This window comes from Rhinatrema bivittatum, chromosome 10, assembly GCF_901001135.1.
Source record: "Rhinatrema bivittatum chromosome 10, aRhiBiv1.1, whole genome shotgun sequence".
NCBI classification, from domain to species: domain Eukaryota; kingdom Metazoa; phylum Chordata; class Amphibia; order Gymnophiona; family Rhinatrematidae; genus Rhinatrema; species Rhinatrema bivittatum.
Window position 1 is genome coordinate 122,040,484 of NC_042624.1, and position 24,964 is coordinate 122,065,447.

Consider the following 24,964-nt stretch of genomic DNA (forward strand, 5'->3'; position numbering starts at 1 on the left):
ACCAGCTCTGTGGGCTACCATAGCTCACTGGATTATGGAGATGGTCACGGGAGCCGATGTAGAGGCAGGAAAGCCATTACCTGCTCAGGTTAAAGCTCATTCTACTAGAGCTCAGGCAGTCTCATGGGCGGAAGTTAGACTGCTGTCTCCCGTTGACATCTGCCGAGCGGTGACGTGATCCTCCTTGTACACCTTCTCCAGGTTCTATTGCCTGGACAACAGGCCCAAGAGGGGACAGACTTTGTAAGAGCAGTGTTAACCGAATCGGGAGTAGCTTTTGGACATCCCATTGGTCCTGAGTCCATCTGGCTACATGCTAGGAAATGGAGAAATTATTTACCTGAATTTCATTTTTTTTAGTGTAGGCAGATGGACTCAGCATCCCATCCACAGCTGCCCAAGAACAGTGCCAAGGATTCACCTGTGGAGTGGATATCAATTCCAAGAGATTACAGGTAAGCCGTCATCCAGTCCCTAGATCAGGGCATCTATATTCTTACTGGGGCTTGGTGTTTGAGTACAGTTATGGTTATTAGTTTTTAATCATATTCAAGTTTTTTCAATAGTATGGCCAGTCTCTTTAGAAGAAAATACTGAAGGGCTGAGGTCACTGCAGGGGGAGTATCCATCTAGGGTGACAGCTTTGAAACCTGACTCATCTACTGGCAGGGGAACATAACCGATTCCCTGTACGAACCTGGATCAGTCCAGACGCCTGGGTTTATGCATTCCTGCCAGCAGATGGAGACAGCTTCAGTGACACTGCTTCATAAATCCCAGGGCCACCTGCAGTTCCTCAGTATCTGTCTCCAGCAGATGGCACAGGGTGCTAAACCTGCAATTTTTGTCTTAAGTTTTGATTTTTCTTTTGAGCCTTCTTCCGGGGGTCTCTCTTTAGGAATACTTTGGGTTCTCCCTGTCCAGCTGAGGTGGACGAGCCAGGGGTTGTCACCCTTTTGTGAGCTCATCTGTGGGATGTAAATCTGGTTGTCCAGATCCCTCCAGGTCACGAGGCTGCACTGGCAGCCGCGGGCTCCATTGGGGTTTATCCCTTTTGTCCCTGAGGCTTGCCTTAGGCTCAGTCTGAGTGCTGACATAAAGCTTTTATTGGGGGAGGCTCTTTTTAGGCAGCAACACAGCACTGTGGTGCGGGTGACCTCTCCCAGGGGCTGAGGAAAACGAGGAAGTAACTTCTCCATTTAAATGAAATTGAATCTGGTCTTGCCAACAACTTTTAAGATTGCATAACAAGAGTAAGCAGGCACTTCATATATTGGACTGTAGGAAGAGCTTTTTTTACAAAAAAAAAGCTCCTACAATCTTCACTACTTTGTTTGCATCAGGGTCTTCAGGTAGAGAAAGTTCAGCTTGGACTTCCATCACGTTGGAGCTCCAGCAGCTTCCTTCTGCATTTCATACTGCTGCCAGAAGATGTGTAAGGCTGCTACTTAGTCTTCCTTCCATGCCCTTACTGTTTATTACTGCCTAGGAAGCGCTTCACACTGGAACTCTCCCTCCCCTCCCTCCAGCCTCTAGCAGAATCTGCTCGCACCTTCTGTAAAGTTGGAAGGTAGCTTATTTTCATGCACCTCTCTGCTTGGAGTCCCCATTTGTAATGGCTGATTCTTGTCCTGCTTGTTCGTGGAGAAAGCAAAGCTGCTTACCTTTAACAGGTGTTCTCTCTAGACAGCAGGACAAATCAGACTCCCACTCTCCTCCCCTTTGAGTTGAAGATCAGCTCGCTACAAAGACTGAGGAGACTTGTGTGACAGGAGCTAGGCAGGAATTCCTGTGGTCGGGCCATCTCTGCTGTCAGATGACATCATCCCACTTGTGTGGCTGACTCTTTTAACCCCGGGCTATGGAGAACACCTGTTACAGGTGAGTAACTCTCCTCTCTTGTAAACAGAGTATTTGAGTGGATCTTGTGCATAAAAGTTTACTACACACGGTGAGTTTCATGAACCTTTATTTGCAACTAACTGGGGTCTTACCCACTTAACTACCCCCCATTCTCACCTTTGCTAAAATCCTTAGCCAGGGCTTTCCAGCACCCAGTTGGCGCCCTTGTTCAGTGACTCCCTTTCCTGAGGACAAAGGGCTTTGGTGGCTCCTGCCTGCTCTCTGAGGAGGCTGTGAGCCCGGCTTCCCAGCACACCTGACAGTCCTACCACTGAGCCATCTGTCTATCATGTGCACCTTTCCAATGGTTGGAGTATTGAAGAAAAGCTGTTACTAACGGTCATAATCTTACAGGGTTGTGATACTAGCGCTCCAAACTGGGAATTTGGGAAGATGATTAAAGAGTTCAGGACGACACTAGATTGCCAGCGAATAAACCTGACAGACCCAGTAAGTACATCTATAATATTTTTTCCATATGAAGGCTATTAATAACATAAGAATAGGCAGGAAGATGCTTTTATATATCTCATGCTCTGCAGCATCCTCTGTTCAGTACAGAGACCCCCTTAGTGTGCTACCAGACTCCCATGTGTGTGAGAAACTGGCAGTGGTGTGTGCATTACTTCTTACTATCTTAGCCATAAGTGTAGGATGTTCTGGGCAGTCGGTCTTTCAGGTTCCCTGCACTTGTGTACAGATGTGGCAAGAGGTCTCACTATTGGAGTAGCTGCACTTGTAGCTTAGAAGCCAATTCATACCCTTTGTTCTGTTTTTAAGATTGAAGAGCATCGGATATGTGTGTGTGTCCGGAAACGTCCCCTCAATAATAAGGGTAAGAGCGCCACTCAATGTGAAAAGTGCCAAAGCTGCTAAGCTCACTGCCTGAATAATCCCCTAATGTCCCCTCTCCTCTGCAGAACTATCAAAGAAGGAGATTGATGTCATTTCGGTTCCTAACAAGGGCATCCTCTTGCTGCATGAGCCAAAACTAAAAGTGGATCTAACAAAATATTTGGAGAACCAGGCCTTCCGGTTTGACGTTGCTTTTGATGAAACTGCTTCAAACGAGGTGGTGTACAGGTAATGCACATCCCTTGCCCAGTAAGATGGGGTTTTCAATGGCAGGAAAATGCATGCTTTAGTATCTTAAAGCAGGAGTGTGAAGCTGGCATCCTTTGTTCTCCTACTAGAAATGTATGTTTGGCACAGAGATGTTGCAAGCAGGAGTTCTGTGCTCTTATTTAACAACTGTAATTGGACTGAGCAGTTCCCCTTTAAAACCCAGTAAGAATTATTGGGCAGTCCTGTGCAAGAAGGCATATGCCCTGGGATTTCCTAGCGTGTAGCCAGATGGACTCGGGACCAGTGGGTTATGTGCTCTTCTACCAGCAGATGGGAGACGGAGTCAGATTTCAAAGCTGACGTCACTCTAGATCCACCCCTGCAGTAACCTCATCTCTTCAGTATCTCTCCGTCTCCTAGCAGATGTGGACACTATCCCACACACTAGAATAGTGTTAACAAATACAGCAAAGAGAGAATGTACCTTGAACGAGCCCTGCTCTTCTGCGGTGAAACCTAAGGGTCCCTCCCCCAGTCGAGATTTCTGCGATCCCTCAGAGGTGGGCCTTGGTCCGGTGGCCGGTTCCCAGTGTGGACTTAGCCCCCAGAGTGGCTGAAAGGCAGCAGGTGCAAAACAGAGCATGGCAGTGAAGGTAAAGCCTCTCCCCCTGCAGCTGGAGACCGTCCTGGCACTCAATTGGTAAGTGCAGAGACCAGGTAAGCAGAAAACTTTAAATCAGGTCTCCGAGGCTCGGATTGCCGTACCAATTTGATTTACTTCCTGGCAAGCTAAAAGGGAGCACTGACTGGGTTGGGCTAGGCCCTGATCTGGTGCAGGGATCCACATGGAGACCCTCAGGGGGGCACCATCTCATGAGCAGGGGTGTCGGTGCCATATTCCCTTCTCGACCGGCGGGGCAGGCCAGGCAGCCGATGTACCTAACTTGCGTGCGGCCCCAATACAGATGCGTGCACAGCTGCATGCATAACTGAGCGCACAACTACACGCAGAGCCGCGTTTACAGCTACACGAGCACATTGAAGCTACAGGCAATGGCACTGGCACCCAAGAAGGCCAGAAGGCACTCTGCACAGCCTGCCAGATAAGAGCCACACAGCTGGAACTGGAGTCCTGTGTATGCCAGCATTGTGAGGAAGCCCAGGGAGAACCAAAGCCTGGTCCCTCACTGTCTGGGGGAATGGGTCCAAAACTACTACAGACTATAGTTCCCCAGATCTATGCATCTCTGAGATGGCCTGTCCACAAGAGGGCACCTCAGGGGCTCCTACACACTCCCCCTGGGAATAACATGGATCCAGGGACCCTTTCCTGGTTAGAATTTTTCCAAGGGCTGCAAGCCTTCATTCAGGCACAATCAGCCCGGGCTCAACCCCTGTTGGAAGCACAAGATCCTCCCAGCTCTACTCAGATGCCTTGCCTAACCAAGAATTGCCTTGACAGGGACCCAGACACCTCAGATGGAAGGAGAAATTCCTCCAGGCTTAGAACCATGCTTCGCTTCCTCCACAAGGATGAACGACCAGCCCTTGTTTCCCAGACTTTGGGTATTCCAGGCACTGACCCGATGGCAGAACCAAAGAACCCCATCCTGGTGTCCCTTCGTAAAACCTTATGCTACTTCCCAATGATGGAATCCATCCAGGAACTGATTGACCAGGAGTGGGATGCTCCAGAGGCCAGCTTCAAAGGGGGTCGGGCCTTGGAAGCCCTCTACCCCCTAGAACCAGCAACCGCCTGCATTTCCCGAAAGTGAACGCCATGGTCTGTGCCATCTCAAAGTGAACGATTCCTGTTGAGGGAGGGGCTGCATTGAAGGATACTCATGATAGACGATTGGAATCCATCCTTAAGCAGGCCTTCGCAACAGCAATGACACTGCATAAGAACATGCCATACTGGGTCAGACCAAGGGTCCATTAAGCCCAGCATCCTGTTTCCAACAGTGGCTAATCCAGGCCATAACCTGGCAAGTACCCAAAAACTAAGAAGATCCCATGCTACTGATGCAATTAATAGCAGTGGCTATTTTCTAAGTCAACTTAATAGCAGGTAATGGACTTCTCCCCAAGAACTTATTCAATCCTTTTTTAAACACAGCTATACTAACTGCACTAACCACATCCTCTGGCAACAAATTCCAGAGTTTAATTGTGCATTGAGTAAAATAACTTTCTCCAATTAGTTTAAATGTCACATGCTAACTTCATGGAATGCCCCCTAGTCTTTCTATTATCTGAAAGAGTAAATAAACATAGAAACATAGAAATGACGGCAGAAGAAGACCAAATGGCCCATCCAGTCTGCCCAGCAAGCTTCCCTCATTTCTTCTCTCATACTTATCTGTTTCTCTTAGCTCTTGATTCTAATTCCCTTCCACCCCCACCATTAATGTAGAGAGCGGTGATGGAGCTGCATCCAAGTGAAATATCTAGCTTGAGTAGTTAGAGGTAGTAGGGGTAGTAACCGCCGCAATAAGCAAGCTACACCCATGCTTATTTGTTTTTACCCAGATTATGTTATACAGCCCTTATTGGTTGTTTATCTTCTCCCCTGCCGTTGAAGCAGGGAGCTATGCTGGATATGCATTGAAAGTGAAGTATCAGGCACATTTGGTTTGGGGTAGTAACCGCCGTAACAAGCCAGCTACTCCCCGCTTTGTGAGTGTGAATCCTTTTTTCTTCTCCCCTGCCGTTTAAGCAGAGAGCTCTGCTGGATGTGTGAAGTAACAGTTTTTCTTTTCCCCTGCTGTTGAAGCAGAGAACTATGCTGGATATGCATTGAAGTGAAGTATAAGAATGGAGTGATCAAGCTAGTTGAAAGGCATCAGGAATAGAGGAAGGTGGAGGTAGTAATTTGGATATTTGGTTTGGGGTAGTAACCGCCGTAACAAGCCAGCTACTCCCGTCTTTGTGAGTGCAAATCCTTTTTTCCACATTTCCTCTTGCTGTTGAAGCTTAGAGTGATGTTGGAGTCACAGTAACCATGTGTATGTTTATTGAATAAGGGTATTGTCTCCAGGCAGTAGCCATCATTCTGGCGAGTCACCCACTCTTCATTGGCGGCCTCTTGACTTTATGGATCCACAGTGTTTATCCCACGCCCCTTTGAAGTCCTTCACAGTTCTGGTCTTCACCACTTCCTCCGGAAGGGCATTCCAGGCATCCACCACCCTCTCCGTGAAGAAATACTTCCTGACATTGGTTCTGAATCTTCCTCCCTGGAGCTTCAAATCGTGACCCCTGGTTCTGCTGATTTTTTTCTTATGGTAAAGGTTTGTCGTTTCCTTTGGATCATTAAAACCTTTCAAGTATCTGAAAGTCTGTATCATATCACCTCTGCTCCTCCTTTCCTCCAGGGTGTACATATTTAGATTCTTCAATCTCTCCTCGTACGTCATGCGATGAAGATCCTCCACCTTCCTGGTCGCCCTTCTCTGTACCGCTTCCATCTTGTCTTTGTCTTTTTGTAGATACGGTCTCCAGAACTGAACACAGTACTCCAGGTGAGGCCTCACCAAGGACCTGTACAAGGGAATAATCACTTCCCTTTTCTTACTCGATATTCCTCTCTCTATGCAGCCCAGCATTCTTCTGGCTTTTGCTATCGCCTTGTCGCATTGTTTCGCAGACTTCATATCATTAGACACTATCACCCCAAGGTCCCTCTCCTGCTCCGTGCATGTCAGCCTTTCCCCCCCCATCGAATACAGTCACATCTACTCGTTCAAGACCTCTCATGATCTTAAAGACCTCTATCATATCCCCCCTCGGCTGTCTCTTCTCCAAGCTGAACAGCCCTAACCTCTTCAGCCTTTCCTCATAGGGGAGCTGTTCCATCCCCTTTATCATTTTGGTCGCCCTTCTCTGTACCTTCTCCATCGCAACTATATCTTTTTTGAGATGTGGCGACCAGAATTGTACACAGTATTCAAGGTGCGGTCTCACCATGGAGCGATACAGAGGCATTATGACATTTTCCGTTTTATTCACCATTCCCTTTCTAATAATTCCCAACATTGTTTGCTTTTTTGACTGCCGCAGCACACTGCACCGACGATTTCAATGTGTTATCCACTATGACGCCTAGATCTCTTTCCTGGGTGGTAGCACCTAATATGGAACCTAACATTGTGTAACTATAGTATGGGTTATTTTTCCCTATATGCATCACCTTGCACTTATCCACATTAAATTTCATCTGCCATTTCGATGCCCAATTTTCCAGTCTCACAAGGTCTTCCTGCAATTTATCACAATCTGCTTGTAATTTAACTACTCTGAACAGTTTTGTGTCATCTGCAAATTTGATTACCTCACTCGTCTTATTTCTTTCCAGATCATTTATAAATATATTGTCAAGTAAGGGTCCTAATACAGATCCCTGAGGCACTACATTACCTACTCCCTTCCACTGAGAAAATTGTCCATTTAATCCTACTGTTTCCTGTCTTTTAGCCAGTTTCTAATGCATGAAAGGACATCGCCACCTATCCCATAACTTTTTACTTTTCCTAGAAGTCTCTCATGAGGAACTTTGTCAAACACCTTCTGAAAATCTACATCTACCGGTTCACCTTTATCCACATGTTTAACTCCAAAGAAGTGAAGCAGATTTGTGAGGCAAGACTTGCCTTGGGTAAAGCCATGTTGACTTTGTTCCATTAAACCATGTCTTTCTATATGTTCTGTGACTTTGATATTTAGAACACTTTCCACTATTTTTCCTGGCACTGAAGTCAGGCTAACTGGTCTGTAGCTTCCTGGATCACCCCTGGAGCCCTTTTTAAATATGGGGGTTACATTAGCTATCTCTAGTCTTCAGGTTCAATGGATGATTTTAAGGCACTGTTACAAATTTTTACTAATAGGTCTGAAATTATTTTTTAGTTCCTTCAGAACTCTGGGGTGTATACCATCCGGTCCAGGTGATTTACTACTCTTCAGTTTTAGTCAGGCCTACCACTTCTAGGTTCACCGTGATTTGGTTCAGTCCATCTGAATCATTACCCATGAAAACCTTCTCCGGTACAGGTACCTCCCCCAACATCCTCTTCAGTAAGCACTGAAGCAAAGAAATAATTTAATCTTTCTGCGATGGCCTTATCTTCTCTAAGTGCCCCTTTAACTCCTCTATCATCTAACAGTCCAACTGACTCCCTCACAGGCTTTCTGCTTCAGATATATTAAAAAAAATTTTTACTGTGAGTTTTTGCCTTATGGCCAACTTCTTTTCAAATTCTCTTAGCCTGTCTTATCAATGACTTATATTTAACTTGCCAACACTTATGCATTATCCTATCTTCTGTTGGATGCTTCCTCTAATTTTTGAATGAAGATCTTTTGGCTAAAATAGCTTTTCACCTCTCCTTTTAACCATGCTGGTAATTGTTTTGCCGCCTTTCCACCTTTCTTAATGTGTGGAATACATCTGGACTGTGCTAAGATGGTATTTTTTTAACAATGACCATGCCTCTTGCACACTTATCTTTGTAGCTGCTCCTTTCAGGTTTTTTCTACCTATTTTTCTCATTTTATCAAAGTTTTTTTTTTTTTTTCCCTTTTGAAAGTTTAGCACAATAGCCATGGATTTGCTTCCTATCCCCCGTCCAGTCATTAATTCAGATGCTTCTTGCTGCGCACTGGTGGCACGTTCCTGCTTGCTCCTCTTGAGAGGCAGATAACTCCGGAATGTATACTGTGAGATGATGGAACCTGATGGATGCAAGCTCAGACCTGGTGTGTACCTCAGCCAGAGGCATAGCATCAGTAGTGGCAACCAGAAGACAACTATGTCTACAGAATTGGTCTGACGCGACATCTAAAGTGAATCTCACAAGAATGCCTTTTAAAGGATCTCTTGTTCGGAAGCGAATTGGAGAAATTAGCCAGCAAATGGGGCAAATCCCCAGTGCCTCAGCTACCAAAAGATAGGAATAAAATCTCAGCATCCCTCACCCAGAACCACCAAGGGCAGAGGCTTGCAACACTTTAGACCCTACAGGAACTTGCAGTTCTAGGTATCTCGTCCCTCCAGAAGGTCCCAGGCCTTTCGGAACCGACAGACCAAGAGGAGCAGACCCGGGGGCAGGATCCAGCCGTGCTCCACAATGAGAATGGGCCGACCCATCCACAGGAAGAGGAAATAGGGGGTTGACTTGCCTTCTACCAAAGATGGGTCAAGATCACAACTGAAAAATGCATACTAAATATCATTCGAGAAGGCTACTCTCTCTGGAGTTCTGCAGCACCCTCGAGACAAATTTGTCACCCTGCCACTCCCACACCAAGAGACTGGCAGTAGAAATCACCCTGACAAGACTACTCAGTCTGAAGGCAATAACTCCAGTTCCCACACCCCAACAAAATACAGGGTGCTATTCCATCTATTTTATCGTTCCCAAGAAGAATCATTTTGACCCATCTTGGATCTCAAGAACGTCAACCATCTGCAGATAACTACACTTCTGCATGGAGACCCTTTGTTTCGTAGTCATGGCAGTACAACTAGGAGTTTCTAACCTCCCTGGACCTCTCCAGAGCCTACCTTCATGTTCCAGTTCATCAAGATCACCAGCGTTTTCTGCACTTTGCAATACTGGGTCACCATTACCAGTTCTGAGCTCTGCCTAGCAACTGCCCCCCCCCCCCCCCAGAACATTCTCCAAGATTATGGTGGTTGTGGTGGCAACACTGAGGAAGGAAGGGATCTTGGTACACCCTTACCTGGACTGGCTGATAAGGGCAAAGTCTTTGCTGGTCAAGAGTCTTCTGAAGTCAAGAGCCTACTGCAGGAACTTGGTTGGGTCGTGAACAAGGGCAAGAGCAGTCTGCAGCCCTCAATCCCTGGAGTACCTGGGGGCCCGTTTAGACACCAAACAGAACAGTCTTCCTTCCTCCCCCGAGGAAAAGGAAACTGATGGAACAATTATGATTGACCAATGCACACCCCAAGGTATGGGACTATCAAGTCCTCGGCCTCATGGCATCAACCCTGGAAGTTGTCCCATGGGCAAGGGCCCATATGCAAATGCCTCCTTACTGTCACGATGGAACCCACTGTCCCAGGCCTACTCAATTTGCCTCAAACTACTAGCAGAGGTACGTTCTCAGATTCAGGGGTGGCTACAGGAAGACCACCTAAGCAGAGGGGTGAGCTTATCCCTACTGAACTGGACCTTGTTCGCCATGGATGTGAGCTTGCGGAGCCCAGGGTCAATGGAACAAGGAAGAGGCAGAATGGAATATAAACCACCTGGAAGCTTGAGCAGTCAGACTAGCGTGCCTGCGATTCAAGTAATGTCAGATGACGCTACAACAGTAGCTTACACCAACTGCCAGGGAGGAGCCAGCAGGTGTCACTGGAGATAGACCCTCTTATGGTATGGGCAGAGATAAATCTACAAGGGATCGCTGCCTCCTACATTGCAGGAAAAACAAGGTCTCAGCAGACTTCCTCAGCAGAGAGCCTGGACCTGGAGGAATGGACACTGTCGACCACAGCCTTTCCAACTGATAGTAAATCGCTGGGGCCTCCCAGCCATGGAGGTACTGGCCACCTATCTCTGTGCCCAAGTCCCCAGGTTCTTCAGCTGCAGACGAGAGCCATACTCCCAAGGAATTGACACTCTTGGCCAGAGGAAGACTTACTGTACACCTTTCCTCTATGGCCACTACTGGGCAAGGTTATCCGCAAGAGCATCACACCACTAGTTCTACTAGTGGCCCTGGATTGGCCGAGGCGACCATGGTATGCAAAGACTCTGTGCCTACCTCTACACAGGGACCTGCACCTGCAGGGTCCAATTCTTCATGAAGATCCATCTATTCTCCTACAGTCTGGCCCTTGAGAGGACTTGCCTGAAGAAGCAAGGTTATGCGATGGCCGCAATTGACACCCTGCTCAGAGCACAAGTTCTCCACATCCCTGTCCTACATGCAAATATTCTCTAGATTCGTAGCCTGGTGCGAGGACTGTGGGATACTCCCACAGATGGCAAAGATTCCCATGATTCTGGACTTCCTACAGGACAGTATGAAGAAGGTATTGTCCCTCAAGGTTCAAGTAGCCGCACTGTCCTGCTTGAGCCAAAGTAGACTGTATCAGACTATCAACTCATCCGGATTTGTCCTACTTCCTAAAAGGAGTTAAACTCCAGCCAACCCTAAAGTGGCCAGTGCCCCTATGGAATCTCAATCTAGTATTGGACTTCCTTCAGACCAATGCACTGTCACTACACCTCTTAACATTGAAGGCTGTTTTCCTGGTGGCAATATGTTCAGCTCGTCGCATCTCCGAACTACAGGCACTGAGCTGTCGGAAACCATTTCTTAGGTTCACTCCTGGAACCATACAGCTGCATACCGTTCCCTCCTTCCTACCAAAAGTGGTCTTTCATTTTGAACCAGACCATCTCCGGATGAACATAAGGACTCAGACTCACTCCTTCGCCACCTAAATGTCGGCAGACTCCTGGTCAGAAAGCTGGAAAGATTGGAACCGGTATACAAAACTGATCACTTATTCGTTCTTCACAGCAGGAAAAAGCAAGGAGATGCAGCCTCGAGGGCGACCATAGCCTGCTGATTCAAAGTAATCAAGGCAGCCTACATAGAGGAAGGAAAGACCTTACCACTACAGGTTAAGGCTCATTCTACAAAGGCCCAAGCAGTCTCTTGGGCAGAAACCAAGCTGCTGTCACCCGCTGAGATCTGTCGGGCAGCGATGTGGTCCTCCCTACACACCTTCTCCAGGTTCTACCACCTGGATGTTCAGTCCCAAGATGACTCAGCCTTCGCAAGGGCAGTATTAAGTGGGCCACGGGCAGCCTCCTGCCCTGTCCGGAAGTAACTTTTGTACATCCCACTGGTCCTGGGTCCATCTAGTTACACACTAGGAAATGGAGAAATTAATTACCTGATAACTTTGTTTTCCTTAATGTAAACAGATGGACTCAGCATCCCACCCACAGAAGAACCTCTGAAAGCAAACCTCGAGACTAAGCAAATACGGGTAAGCCACTGCATATGCTTAGTTCAAGACACCCACAGTTGTCTGGTGTCTGCATTAATTGGTTGAGTGCACTGGCAGTCTCCAGTTTTGAAATCAGTTGAATCAGTTTGTTTAATCAAGTTAATTAAGCAAAGATTTATTTAGCATTTTTATATACCGAGGTATAGCAGAGTTAAAGATAGATCCACAATGGCTTTTCGAAGAGAATACTGAAGAGCTGAGGTTACTGCAGGGGGTATATCTAGAGTGACGTCAGTTTTGAAATCTGCTGGCAGGGGATCACATAACCCACTGGGCCTGAGTCATCTGTCTACACTAAGGAAAACAAAATTATCAGGTAAGTAACTTCTTCATTCCCTTCTGAGCCTATACCTTAATGGGAGGGGGTTTGGTAACTGACAACTCAAATCTTGTAATGTATTGAGTCCATGGGCTGTCTATATCAAGAGCTATCGTGTCTTGACTGCATTGAAGTAGGTAACGTAGCCTTCAAAAAGACTTGGCAGCTTCAATAATTCTAGCAAAATGTTATGTATTGAATTGTATCTTATTACAATTCCAATACTATCCTTATCGAAACCCCCTTACAGAACAGGAATCATTACACCCAGCCACCATTTACTGATAACTTAATGTGCCCTGCCAGAAGAAAAGGAGCTAGCATTTGAAAATCTTCCTGCAGTCCCCTAGGTATAAGAATGAAATGTTAGCCAAGCTCTTGATCATTGCTGTAAATGGTTGACATGTTCTCCTTTCTAGGATGACTTTACCCAACTGGGAAGTGCTGCCCACTTGTGTCAAGTGACTTGGACCATAAATACTTGCCACAAGACATGCCATCTTCAGGAACATGTACATAAGCCTCATTTGCTAGGTGGCTGAGGCTGCTTTTGATTCCTGATTCTGTGCTTCATGACAGACTGGTGCTATGCAGAAACTTGCAGGGTTAATGACTAAAGTACTCAACCAAATAACATTCAATTGTCTTGATGCTACAGGTTCACGGCTAGACCTCTTGTGCAAACCATTTTTGAAGGAGGGAAGGCAACCTGCTTTGCATATGGCCAGACAGGAAGTGGGAAGACTCATGTAAGCAATGAATTAATGTGGTCCTGAATGGTGAGCTGCAATCTGTTTATGCCAATGTACAATTCACTGATCCACCCTAGAGTTTAATCATCTTGCATTAATAACCTGAAACTCTGAAACACGTTTTCAGAAGTGTTGTAATGCTAGACTTCACAGTCCTGGAAGACGCAGACCCAATTTGGAGCTCAGTAAAGACTACTGCACACTTCGTGAATTCCTTTGTCAAGCTACTGCAGACAGGACCTTTATCTGCCTTGTTGCTGAATTTATACATGCACATATATTTTACTGCTGCCTCGGAAGCCCCTCAAATAGAACTTGAGTTTTACAAAGTATGGAAAAGGTCAAGAAGCCTATGGTCGGCTTAAAGGCCTGCATGTGTGGATGCTGAATGTCCATTATGGATACAGTCTAGACCCAAATACAGACAGGGGCCAAAGGTTTACACTGGCTGCAAGCAAGTGGTCTGAGGATGTAGATGTAGAAATCGTGGCTTTGATTAAGGTGACAACATAATATGAAAGAACCCAGAGTGAAAACAGCTTAAACTAATAGAAAACTCACTCGGAAACAATGCAGTGATTGTGCAAATATAGATCTAAAGTTAGACAGACCTCATAAGTCACCAGTTGATGGTGCCCAAATATTTTTATAATTGGCCTGGGGTAGAGTAACTATCAAGTCTCCGGTAAATATATCTTAAGTGTTTTTTGTTGCAAATCTTGTCTTTAGGAACAAAATAAGTCATACTTATCTTGCTGCTCCAATTAAACAGGAGCTAGTTTAGTAGTATTGACGACAAAAATCTTCAGGTGCTGCATTTCTAACATCTTTGTCAGGGGAATGTTTAAATGCTTGCCAAAGCAACTCATAAGTATAAATCTTGCAAACAAGCTAGAATAGCACTGACATCCTCTCTTCTAGCTAACTAAATCAGATTTAGTTCATGTTCATACCCCAGATCAGTCAGACAAGTAGGCTTAGTCATCCCTACCAGCAGATGGAGGCAGAGAACAAACCTGAGGCACTACTAAATGAGTACTACCCATAGTCCCTCAGTATTTGTCTCCAGCAGATGGTAGAGGTGCAAATCTGCAGTCTGGAGATACTCAAACGAAAAAGGTTTCAAGAAGTTGAAGTCTGGTGTTCCCTGAGGTGTTGGGTTCCTTCATGGGGAGCCACGAAGTACACATTCTTAACATAAATTGCCATGCTGGGTCAGACCAAGGGTCCATCAAGCCCAGCATCCTGTTTCCAACAGAGGCCAAACCAGGCCACAAGAACCTGGCAATTACCCAAACACTAAGAAGATCCCATGCTACTGATGCAATTAATAGCAGTGACTATTCCCTAAGTAAACTTGATTAATAGCAGTTAATGGACTTCTCCTCCAAGAACTTATCCAAACCTTTTTTGAACCCAGCTGCACTAACCACATCCTCTGGCAACAAATTCCAGAGCTTAGTTGAGTGAAAGAATTTTCTCCAATTAGTCTTAAATATGCTACTTGCTAACTTCATAGAATGCCCCCTAGTCAAGACCTCTCATGATCTTAAAGACCTCTATCATATCCCCCCTCAGCTGTCTCTTCTCCAAGCTGAAAAGTCCTAACCTCTTCAGCCTTTCCTCATAGGGGAGCTGTTCCACCTTGCACTTGTCCACATTAAATTTCATCTGCCATTTGGATGCCCAATCTTCCAGTCTTGCAAGGGCCTCCTGTAATATATCAGTCTGCTTGTGATTTAACTACTCTGAATAATTTTGTATCTGGAAATTTGATAACCTCACTTGTCTTATTCCTTTCCAGATCATTTATTTATATATAGATAAGCACCGATCCAAGTACAGATCCCTGAGGCACTCCACTGTTTATCCTTTTCCACTGAGAAAATTGACCATTTAATCCTACTGTTTCCTGTCTTTTTTTAACCAGTTTGTAATCCACAAAAGGACATCACCTCCTACCCCGGATGAAGCTGAAGACCTGAAGTTTAATGGTTTGAGGGCAAGAATGCCACAGGTTGCATATATTCAATTACAGCCCTATTCAAAATGTTTGAGAATGGGGAAAACTTTCAAAGTTCTTGGAATATACAAAATCTAAACAAAACAAATTACATCATAGAATTACAAATGTCTAACCAACATTTCTCAAAAAATAATCTTAACTCCAAAGTTAACAAACTAATACTCAGAGTACTATGCCACAGTTACATGGTGAAACCAAAATCTATTTGTATTACCAAAAGAAAATTATTCCTTACCTGATTTTTGTTCCTGTAGTACCACGGATCAGTCCAGACAGTGGGTTATGTCCCCCGTCCAGCAGAGGGAGTCAGAGCAAAACTCAAAGGCTGGCCTCTTATAAACTGGAGTGCCCTCTGTCCCTTCAGTATTAAGAATATCAAAGCAAGAGAGAAAAACATTTGGATGGATCCAAGGAATTGGTATAAAATACTCAACGTATGAACCACAACAAAATTTTGGAAGAAACATGCCAACAGGCAAACTTGCAACGTGAACCAATTGGTAAAAACAGCAGAGAGCAGATAGGAAAACAGATGCTGGTAAGGAGAGCCGCTATCCCAAACCCATGATTCTGAGGGTGGGAGTCTGGACTGATCCGTGGTACTACAGGAACGAAATTAGCAGGTAAGGAATAATTTTCTTTTCCCTGTACGTACCCGGATCAGTCCAGACAGTGGGATGTACCAAAGCTTCCCTACGTAGGGTGCGCCCCAGATAGCCCAGCTCGAAGGACCTGGTCACCAAAGGAGCCAAACCCAGGAGGGTGCAGATTCAAGAGATAGTGCCGTGCAAAGGTATGCAACAATTTCCATGTAGCAGCTCTACATATCTCCTGCAGCAAGACAGATCCACTCAGCCCAGGAGGTTGCTTGAGCACAGAGCGAATGAGCCTTGATCCCGTCCGTAAGGCGACGGCAGACATTAATATACGCTGAAGCAATGGCATCCTTCAACCAGCACGTGATCGTGGTTTTGGACGCCTGGTGGCCGTGCCTGGGACCACTCCAGAGAACAAATAGGTGGTCCAATAAGCGAAACTCATTGGTTACCTCCAGATAACTAATAAGAACCCGCTTGACATCCAGTCTCCAAAGTTCCAGCTGATCCTCGGTGGCAAAGGAAAAGTTCCACTGACTCAGATGAAAAGGCGAAACCACCTTAGGCAAGGAGGACACTGTGGACAGGGGCACCCCGGAGTCCATAAAACAGAGAAAAGGTTCTCTGCAGAATAGAACCTGCAACTCTGCGATCTGGCACACAGAACAAATGGACACAAGGAAGGCTGCCTTGAGGGTGAGCATCTTGAGAGATGTGCTTCGCAAAGGCTCAAATGGCAGGCCGGTGAGCACCCAAAGGACCAAGTTGCGACTCCACGAAGGACAGAGGAGGTGAATCGGTCTGACATGCTTTACACCTTTCAAGAATCTGATATCCAGATGAGCAGAAAGAGGAACTGCCTCCTGATGAACCAGAGCCCCAAGTGCTGCGACCTGAACCCGCAGGGAATTGTATGCCAAGCCCTTGTCCAGGCCACGCTGTAGGAAAGACATGTGCAATGGAAGCACACTAAGCCTCAAACACTTTCCAGAAATGGAGGTGGACATCTTTCGCTCCTTTGAGGAGCGTGGAGATGACTGCTTCTGGATAGCCACGTCTCCTCAACCTCTGCCATTCAAAAGCCATGCCGTAAGACTATCTGCCCAGTCTAAAAAAATACTGGCCCTTGGCGCAGAAGGTTTGGGAGGTGTCAGAGGTGGAGAGGACCATCGACTGTTAGGTTGACTAGGTCTGCAAACCATGGTCTTCAAGGCCATTCCGGGGCCAGCAGAATGCCAGGCCCCTGATGAAACTCTATTCTGCGCAGCACCTTGCCCACCAGGGACCATGGCAGGAATACATAGAGATTTTATGGCCAGGGAAGGACGAGAGCATCCACGCCCTCTGTGCAGTGTTCGCATCGGCTGAAGAAGCAGGGAGCCTTCGTGTTCCAGAGTATCGCCATAAAGTCCAGGTGTGGGGCTCCCTATCTGCTGAAGAGACACAGCTTCCTCAAAGCTCCCACTCCCCTGGATCTATGCGTTGTCGGCTTAGGAAGTCCGCCTGAGTGTTGTCAACCCTGGCTATGTGGGATGAGGCGAGAAAGGTGCAGCTCCACCCACGTCATCAGCTTGTCTGCTTCCCGCGCGACCTGTTGGCTCCTCGTCCCTCCTTGGCAATTGATGAATGCAACCACGGTGGCATACATTGTAGAGGATCTCCACCGCTTGGCGATGAACCAAAGGGAGGAATCGCTGCAGGGCAAGACGGACCACTCTGGTCTCCAGCCGGTTGATCAGCCATGAGGCCTGGAGTGACGTCCAAAGTCCCTGAGCAGACTGCCACTGGCACACTGCTCCCCAACCAGAGAGGCTCGCATCCGTTGTGACTATCACCCACTGGGACCTCCAGATCCACTCCCTTCAGCAAGCGGTCGAGGCTGAGCCACTAGCCCAGGCTGTGGCTGGCTATGTCAGGCAGCGGAAGTAGGGCTTGAAAATCCTGAGATACCGGCTTCCAGCGGGAGAGTAACTCCCCTATGTAGGGGGCGCAGATGCGCAAAAGCCCACGCCACTAAATCTATAGTAGAAGCCATAGTTCCTAGGACTTTGAGGTAATCCATGCTGTGGGAAGTTGGAGGCTCCGGAAGCGCTGGACCTGCATTACAAGAGACTGAGCCTGATCCTGGTGTAGGAAGACTTTCTCGGCATTAGTATTGAAGCGTGCTACTAAAGTCTAGGGTCTGAGGAGTAAGGTTGCTTTTGGGGAAATTTATGACCCAGCTGAAGGAGTGGAGAAGGTGCAAGATTCGTTCCACCGCTTGAAGACAGTTCTTTTGACTTCACCCGAATGAGCCAGTCGTCCAGGTAGGGATGGACTAAGATTCCTTCCCAGCATAGAGCAGCTGCCACCACTACCATGATCTTGGTGAAGGTGCGGGGAGCAGTTGCCAACCCGAACAGTAAGGCCTGGAACTGGAAATGCTGGCAGAGGACCTTGAAACGCAGGAAGCGGTGACGTGCTTTGAAGTTGGGGATGTGGAGATAGGCCTCCGTCAGGTCCAAGGAGGCCAGGAACTCCCTGCAGTGCACCGCCACCACAACTGACCATAAAGGTCTCCATACGAAAGTGAGGCACCTTGAGAGCCTTGTTGACCAGCTTGAGGTCCAGGATGGGATGAAAGGAGCCTTCTTTCTTGGGAACCACGAAGTAGACAGAATATTTATTTATTTATTTATTTAGAAACTTTTATATACCGGTATTTGTGGGGACATCATACCGGTTCACATAGTAACTGAAAAGATTGGAAAATACATTGCAACAGGGGAATGTAACTGGGCGGGGGGAAGAACAGAAAGGCAGTAGGAAGGATAGGAGAACAAGAAGGTAATAACCAAAACAATTTACAATGAAAGTCTCCTTAAGAATAATGACCTAATCCTTGTTCTCTCGGTGGCACCAGGAGGATGGCCCCGAGGGCCAAGAGGCGGTCGAGTGTCTGGACCATGGCCTGCTTCTGCAGGGGGAGAAGAGGAACCTGTCCCTTAGGGGTCGAGCAAACTCCAAAGCATAGCAGTGTCGTAGAATGTTGAAGACCCATTGATCTGAGGTGATCTTAACCCACTCCTCGTAGAAGACAGGCAGCTGCCTATCCTGGGAATGGAAGAGTGGGTCGGCAAGCCTTTATGGGAAGACTTGGCAGGAGCCCCATGGGGGAAGTTTGTCTCTAACTGTTCTCCGGCCATGAAAGGGATGAGACCAGAATGGAGTGCATGAGGGAGGTGGCCTTTGTGCTGGAGGCCTGGTCTGACTAAACCATCGTTGCCCACAGAAGCGAGATCTGGAAGAGCTGAAGGCCCGAAAGGTCCTTGGCCGATCTTCTGGCAGCTCATGGATTTTGTTCTTACAGAGTGACTTGATGAGCTGTTCAAAGTCCTTGCCGAAAAGCAATTTTCCTTTAAAAGGAAGTGATCCCAATTGTGCCTTGGAAGACTAATCCACCAACCAGTTGTGAAGCCAAAGGAGCCACCTGGCTGAGACCAATGAAACCATGAATCTGGCAAGGACCCGGAGGAGGTCATAAAGAGCATCCGCCCCATACGCCATGACTGCTTCCAGGTGCTCAGCCTGCTGAGCTTCCTCAGGCGGCAAATACTGGGCACTGAGCAGTTGCTATAGCCAATGAAGCCCTGCACACTGCATGAGAGCTGCAGACGGCAGCTTGGCTCCAGAGCAGACACCTCAAAACTCTGAGGTAGATGACCAACTTACAGTCCTACAGATCCTTTAGGGCCGTTCCGCCAGTAACCGGAATTGTGGTGCATTTCGTAACAGACGCATCCACTTTAGGGACCCTCGGGAGCTCCAGGTACTCTTCAGGTAGGAGGGTAGAACTTATCTATAGCTCTGCCCACCTTGAAAGAAGACTCCGGCGAATCCCATTCTCTAGTCAACAGTTGCAGTAGCATCGGATGGAAAGGGAAAATTCGAGAAGGAGGGTGCAGATCAGCGAGGAGTGGGTTGCCTTTCCAGGATGATGCAGTAGGAGGGTCCGGAGGGGGTGTCTATGTCCAGCTCGGCTAGGAGGTGAGGAATCAGGGGGTCCAACTTGTCCCTTTGAAAGACGCAGGACCCTTGGATCATCCCCCCTCCCACCTGCACGGGAGAAGAAAGGTCATCCGTGTCTGGATCATCCGGAGCGGATACAGGTGGTACTACCTGTATCCTGGGAGCTGGCTGCTGTCCCCCCCTGCTCCAGGGGGGGCCGGGGGCAGACTGGCTCCTAGTGTACCCCCTGGTTGGGAGATCCCCACGTCATCCTGGGATCCAGAAAGCTGACCACAGCCTTGATCTGACAAATTATTTTGAGGTCGAGGCCCCGCAGCAGAGCCCTGCTGGTAGCTCATGCTGGCCAAATATGCACTGTGTAACAATAAAATGAAGTCTGTGGAAAAAGGACCAGGGGGAGGGCCTGACAGAGCAAATGCTTGGGGGGGGGGGGGGGGAAGTTCCCATAGGCTGAGCTGAAGGAGGCTGTGGGTCCAGGGGAGTCACTGGAGAGGTCCGGTGGAAAATAGAGGTCAGTCAGGGCTTGGCTGCATGAGAGCTGGCGGTGGGGAATCCAAAATGGCCACAGTTCCCACGCTGGGTGGAAATGGGGCAGGCCTCACTGCAAGACGTACCTGCAAGCGCGAATGAAGCTGCCCGGCCGCTCGTGAGGAACCCTCCCCACTGGGGAGATATCTCACGCAAATACTCTCCCTGGAGAGCCGCAAACCCAGCTCTCCACAGGCGCAGCAATGAGACAGTCACTGCATGGCTGCTCGGCAGAGCTGCTGACTGGAGCGGGAAGCAGGCGTCCGCTAGCAGAGCAATGACACGGCTTAGAAGCCTGAAAAACCAGAGGAATAACGCTTCTCTGGAAACACTGCCCCGAGGCAACGACCTCTCAGGGCAGGGCACTATGTCATTGAGGGGGGGGGGGGGGAAGAGGCTGGACCACCAGCATGCACCCTTGAACTCCCTCCAGAAGAAAAGATGGACCTGAAAGTAATAAAAAGGAACACTGGCTCCACTTGCAAGTTGAAGCCTAGAACTGAGGGAATGAATCCCTGAGAATTTGCTTAGAGTAAAATTTGTTATAAAGTTTGTTTTTTTAATTAGAGATCCATCCAAAAAAGAAATACTTCAAGAGAAATAAGAAGGAAAAAAAAGTTCCCCTTTGTAAGCTAAATGGAGGACTGAAGGGACTGCTACCTTTCACCTGCTGGAGTGAGAGAAATAATGAAGGGACAGAGGGTGCTCCAGCTTGAGGCCAGCCTTAGAGTTTTGCTCTGACTCCACCTGCTGGAAGGGGGACATAACCCACTGTCTGGACTGATCTGGGTACATATAGGGAACAACAAATCATCTATAAGAACACCATTGTGTCATAATGACAAAACTGCCTAGATAAAATGTCAGAGGAAACCACTAAAAAAACATATAAAGCTGACTCCAAAGTAATTAACAGAAAAAAAACTGTAACCAAGAAAATATTACAAAACTATATCTAAATATAAACCAACAAAAAAAGCCGGTTGCTGAAAACCTAAATAAAACTTGAGTGAATATAGAAAAGACTCTATACCGAATCAAAAGAGCTAGATTAGGGGCCCTAGCGTAGCCAGTGTCAATAGTTAAATGGAAGAACACTGAAATCCTGCAACCCAAAATACCAGAGTTCAAAACCAGGTGCAGGAAAATGTATTAACAATTTAAAAAACCTAAGGAATATCCTTGGCTGTATCAATCTGAGAATAACCTTAACACGTGTTCCAGGGTTCCATATCTGAAACACTACTACTCGCACTAACAGATAATATACTAAGAGGATTCGACAGCAGAAAACATATTCGGGTATTACTAGATTTATCAGCAGCATTTGACACAGTGAATCACAAAATACTAATTAAAAGGCTTGAAGAAATAGGACTACAGGGCAAAACAATCACATGGTTCAGATCATATCTAAATAACAGAACATTTCAAGTACAAATTAAAAACACTCTATCTGAAAAAATTACCCTAAAAACAGGAGTTCCACAAGGGTCAGCACTCTCAGCTATGCTTTTTAATATATATCTTTGAGATATATATAGGGATTTTATGCTTCCCCAAATAGAACAGTTGGGATTATATTATCATTATTTTCAACAGATTATGATTATCTTTAAGTTAATTTGATTAGTGCTTAACTATGTCTTTAAATTTGTTAATTGATTTATTATGTACTCACGAGTTTATTCTCTTTTCGATTGTAAAGCTTGTTGCTAATTTACTGTTGATTGTGAACAGAGGTGATGTTAACGTGCCGTGGTATATAAAAAAAAAAAACTTCGAAATAAATATCTACTTCCATTATGCCATCTCCTCGCCGGACTAGGAATCATACACTGTTTACGCAGACGACATCCAGTTAATCCTACCAATAGAAGACACTATTGAAAAAACAATGAATTTAGCCATTATGTATCTAGACATAATGGAGCTGATAATTAATATCTATAAAACTGAATTCATACACTTAGAAAGGAAAAGCATGAATATTACACAAACTCCAATAATTCTCGAAAGTAACAAACTGATTTAGTCGCGAGTATGCAATCTCAGAGTAATTGACACAGAGCTAAACCTCAAACACAACACTAAAGGTGAAAGAAGGGTATGCTAAACTCATGATACTCAAACTTAAACCATTACTATCGCTGCCAAACTTTCACACAGTGCTTCAGTCTCTATCTGCAAGCACTGACTACTGTAATGCTTTACTACTTGGCTTACCCTACACTACTGTAAGACCACTGCAAATATTACGAAACTCCGTAGCTAGAATTCTAACTGGAAAAAGTAAAATCACATCAGATACACTCGCTACCCATAGAACAAAGAATACAGTTCAAAGCACTTTGCACAATACACAAACTAATCCACGAGGAAAAAGCAGAATGGCTGAACACAGCATTGAGTACACGTCCCACACAGAAATTTAAGATCAGCAAACACAGCTCTTTTAACCATTCTATCTGTGAAAACAGCAAGACTTACCCAAGTTAGAGAACATGCACTGTCCCTGGCCAGTCCATATTATGGAACTCCATGCCCCTTGACCTAAGACTTCAGAGAAATCAAATTTTTCAAAACCTGGCTTTTCAAGCAAGCCTTTCAAGAAAGAACGACGCAAGCAAATAAACAAGGATAAGCTGACATAGAGCACCTAGCGCACAATTTCCAGAAACTACTGGAAATTAGTTTACCCCTCTTATAATTGTAGTCAAACCAACAGGTTGAATTGCAATAAAACATACAATCCCCCATGTAAATTCCTAATCATAAACCATCCCTATAGCGGGCCCATCCCTCTGGAACTCTCTGCCTCTTGAGCTCAGATTGAATTTGTTTTTTGTGCAAACTTCCAAAGGCTTGAAAACCTGGCTCTTTAATCAAGCCTACCCAGACCTAAACACCCCCTAGCCTTTTACAAATACTACAATTAACAGCCTACCATGTAAATTGCTACATTATTCAACTGCCTACTTTGTACTCCGTATGATGTCTACTGTAAACTTGTAAATGATGCCCTTTTGTTACCACTTGCTCCGCTGTTCTCATGTTATCTCTATCCTTTTTTCCTCCCTCTCTGTTCTTTTTCCTCCTTTCCCCTTCCCCTAACCCTGTTTATTGTATTAAGTTTTATGTAAACAGTTATGATGTCCATTCGAATAACAGTATAAAAAAGTTAATTAAATATTTTTCTTAATGTTTTGTTACTGAATAATAATGGCACCATCTATGTAAATTATGATCTATATCTTCTTTGATATAGGTGCCCTATGGTAAATAACTTAATGACAGTATATAAACATTTTTAAATAAATATCTTCAAATTAATGCTTGAGATGGAAGGGGTATCCTGAAGATGTCGTTGCCAGACAGCTGTGCACATCCTTGGCTAATGCTAGGGCGTGGAGTATTTTTGAGGCCTGGTGTAGAATGGGGCATAAAGCCTACTTGAGCTTCAACTTCCCATACCTTGACCTCTTTACAGAAGGGTCTAGCCAGTAATTCCCTTTTGGTACAGGTAGCACCTTTAAGGCTGTCTGCAGGGCAAGGTGCAGGAGCATCCATGGCCTTGCATCTAGATATGATATGTTTCTTGTGGCCTTCATGGAATCTTAATTTGGTGCTGAGGGTGTTGTGTGAAGATCTGCTCAAGCCATTGTGGAGCACGACTCTAAAGGATTTAACCCTGAAAAGCATTTTTGGAGGAGACTTGTTCGGCCAGAAGAACTTGAGTTTCAGGTGTGGTGGTGTAGAGATCCTTTCAGTTTACAGAAAATGGGGAGTCCTTGTGAATGGTGCCCTCACTTCTGCCAAAGGTTGTTTTGGCCTTTCAACTTAGTCAAACAGTGGAACGTCCAATCCAAAATTTGGAAAATGTTTGTGCCACATGAAGGAAGTTTGTATGTTGGATTTGCAGCAGGCATTGAGGTATCTCAAGGTGACTAACGGTTTCTGGAGACTGGATCATCTTTTGTAGTTTGGAATGGGCCAAGAAAGGGGGTGCAAGGCATCAAAGGCTATGATCAGTTCTGCATATGTTCGTAAAGGCTCTCCAGTGCTGGAGGGTCTAAGGCAACCCCTGGGCAGAGTGTCGGCTGGTTGCTCAACAAGAAATGTTGGGCAGCTACTTGGAAGTCAGTGCACATTTTCTCCAGGCATTACTGGTTGTGAGTGGCACCTGTCACATTCCCACCTAGTGTAGGGAGTCTGGACTGATCTGTGGGAGGAGCAGGAGTACCACACATCAGTCCGGGAGACTGTCAGTATGTAAAGGGTGCAAACAATGTTTGGTTACGTGCTCTGCTGAATGTCAGAGCGAGCTTTCCACAGAGGCTCTGCTTCCCTTCTGCTCATTGGGTGGGGGTTGAGGGTCAGTTATTCCTGTAGTTCATCTCATCTTGGCTTGGGTACAGACCATGCTGAGGGACTGCAGGTGGCACTCTAGGTTAAGTAGCAGCGTCAGTAAAGCTTTTCTTCTCTCCATCTGTTGGCAGGGAGGCAAAACCAGAGTTTGGGATCTGTGATATTCCAGGAACAAAAATTAGCAGATAATTTTCCTTTAGTTCACACATGCTGAGTTTTTTGTTTTGTTTTTTTAATTCCAGTACGCATTCTTGTACTCACTTAACAGCTCCAGGGGCGATCCGGGAAACTACAGACCGGTTAGCCTGACTTCAGTGCCAGGAAAAATAGTGGAAAGTGTTCTAAACA

At 46.1% G+C, this 24,964-nt stretch overlaps 1 protein-coding gene across 7 annotated transcripts in view; it reads left to right on the forward strand.

Annotated features, from left to right (window-relative positions):
- LOC115100226 (kinesin-like protein KIF2C) overlaps positions 1 to 24,964 on the forward strand; it is a 120,112-nt gene that overhangs the window by 59,147 nt on the left and 36,001 nt on the right. For all 7 annotated transcript variants that reach the window (XM_029618568.1, XM_029618571.1, XM_029618569.1 and 4 more), the window contains 4 exons: positions 2,257 to 2,352; positions 2,683 to 2,737; positions 2,823 to 2,985; positions 12,997 to 13,087. In XM_029618568.1, the coding sequence (XP_029474428.1) occupies positions 2,257 to 2,352; positions 2,683 to 2,737; positions 2,823 to 2,985; positions 12,997 to 13,087 (405 nt within the window). The remainder of the gene's footprint in view (positions 1 to 2,256; positions 2,353 to 2,682; positions 2,738 to 2,822; positions 2,986 to 12,996; positions 13,088 to 24,964) is intronic.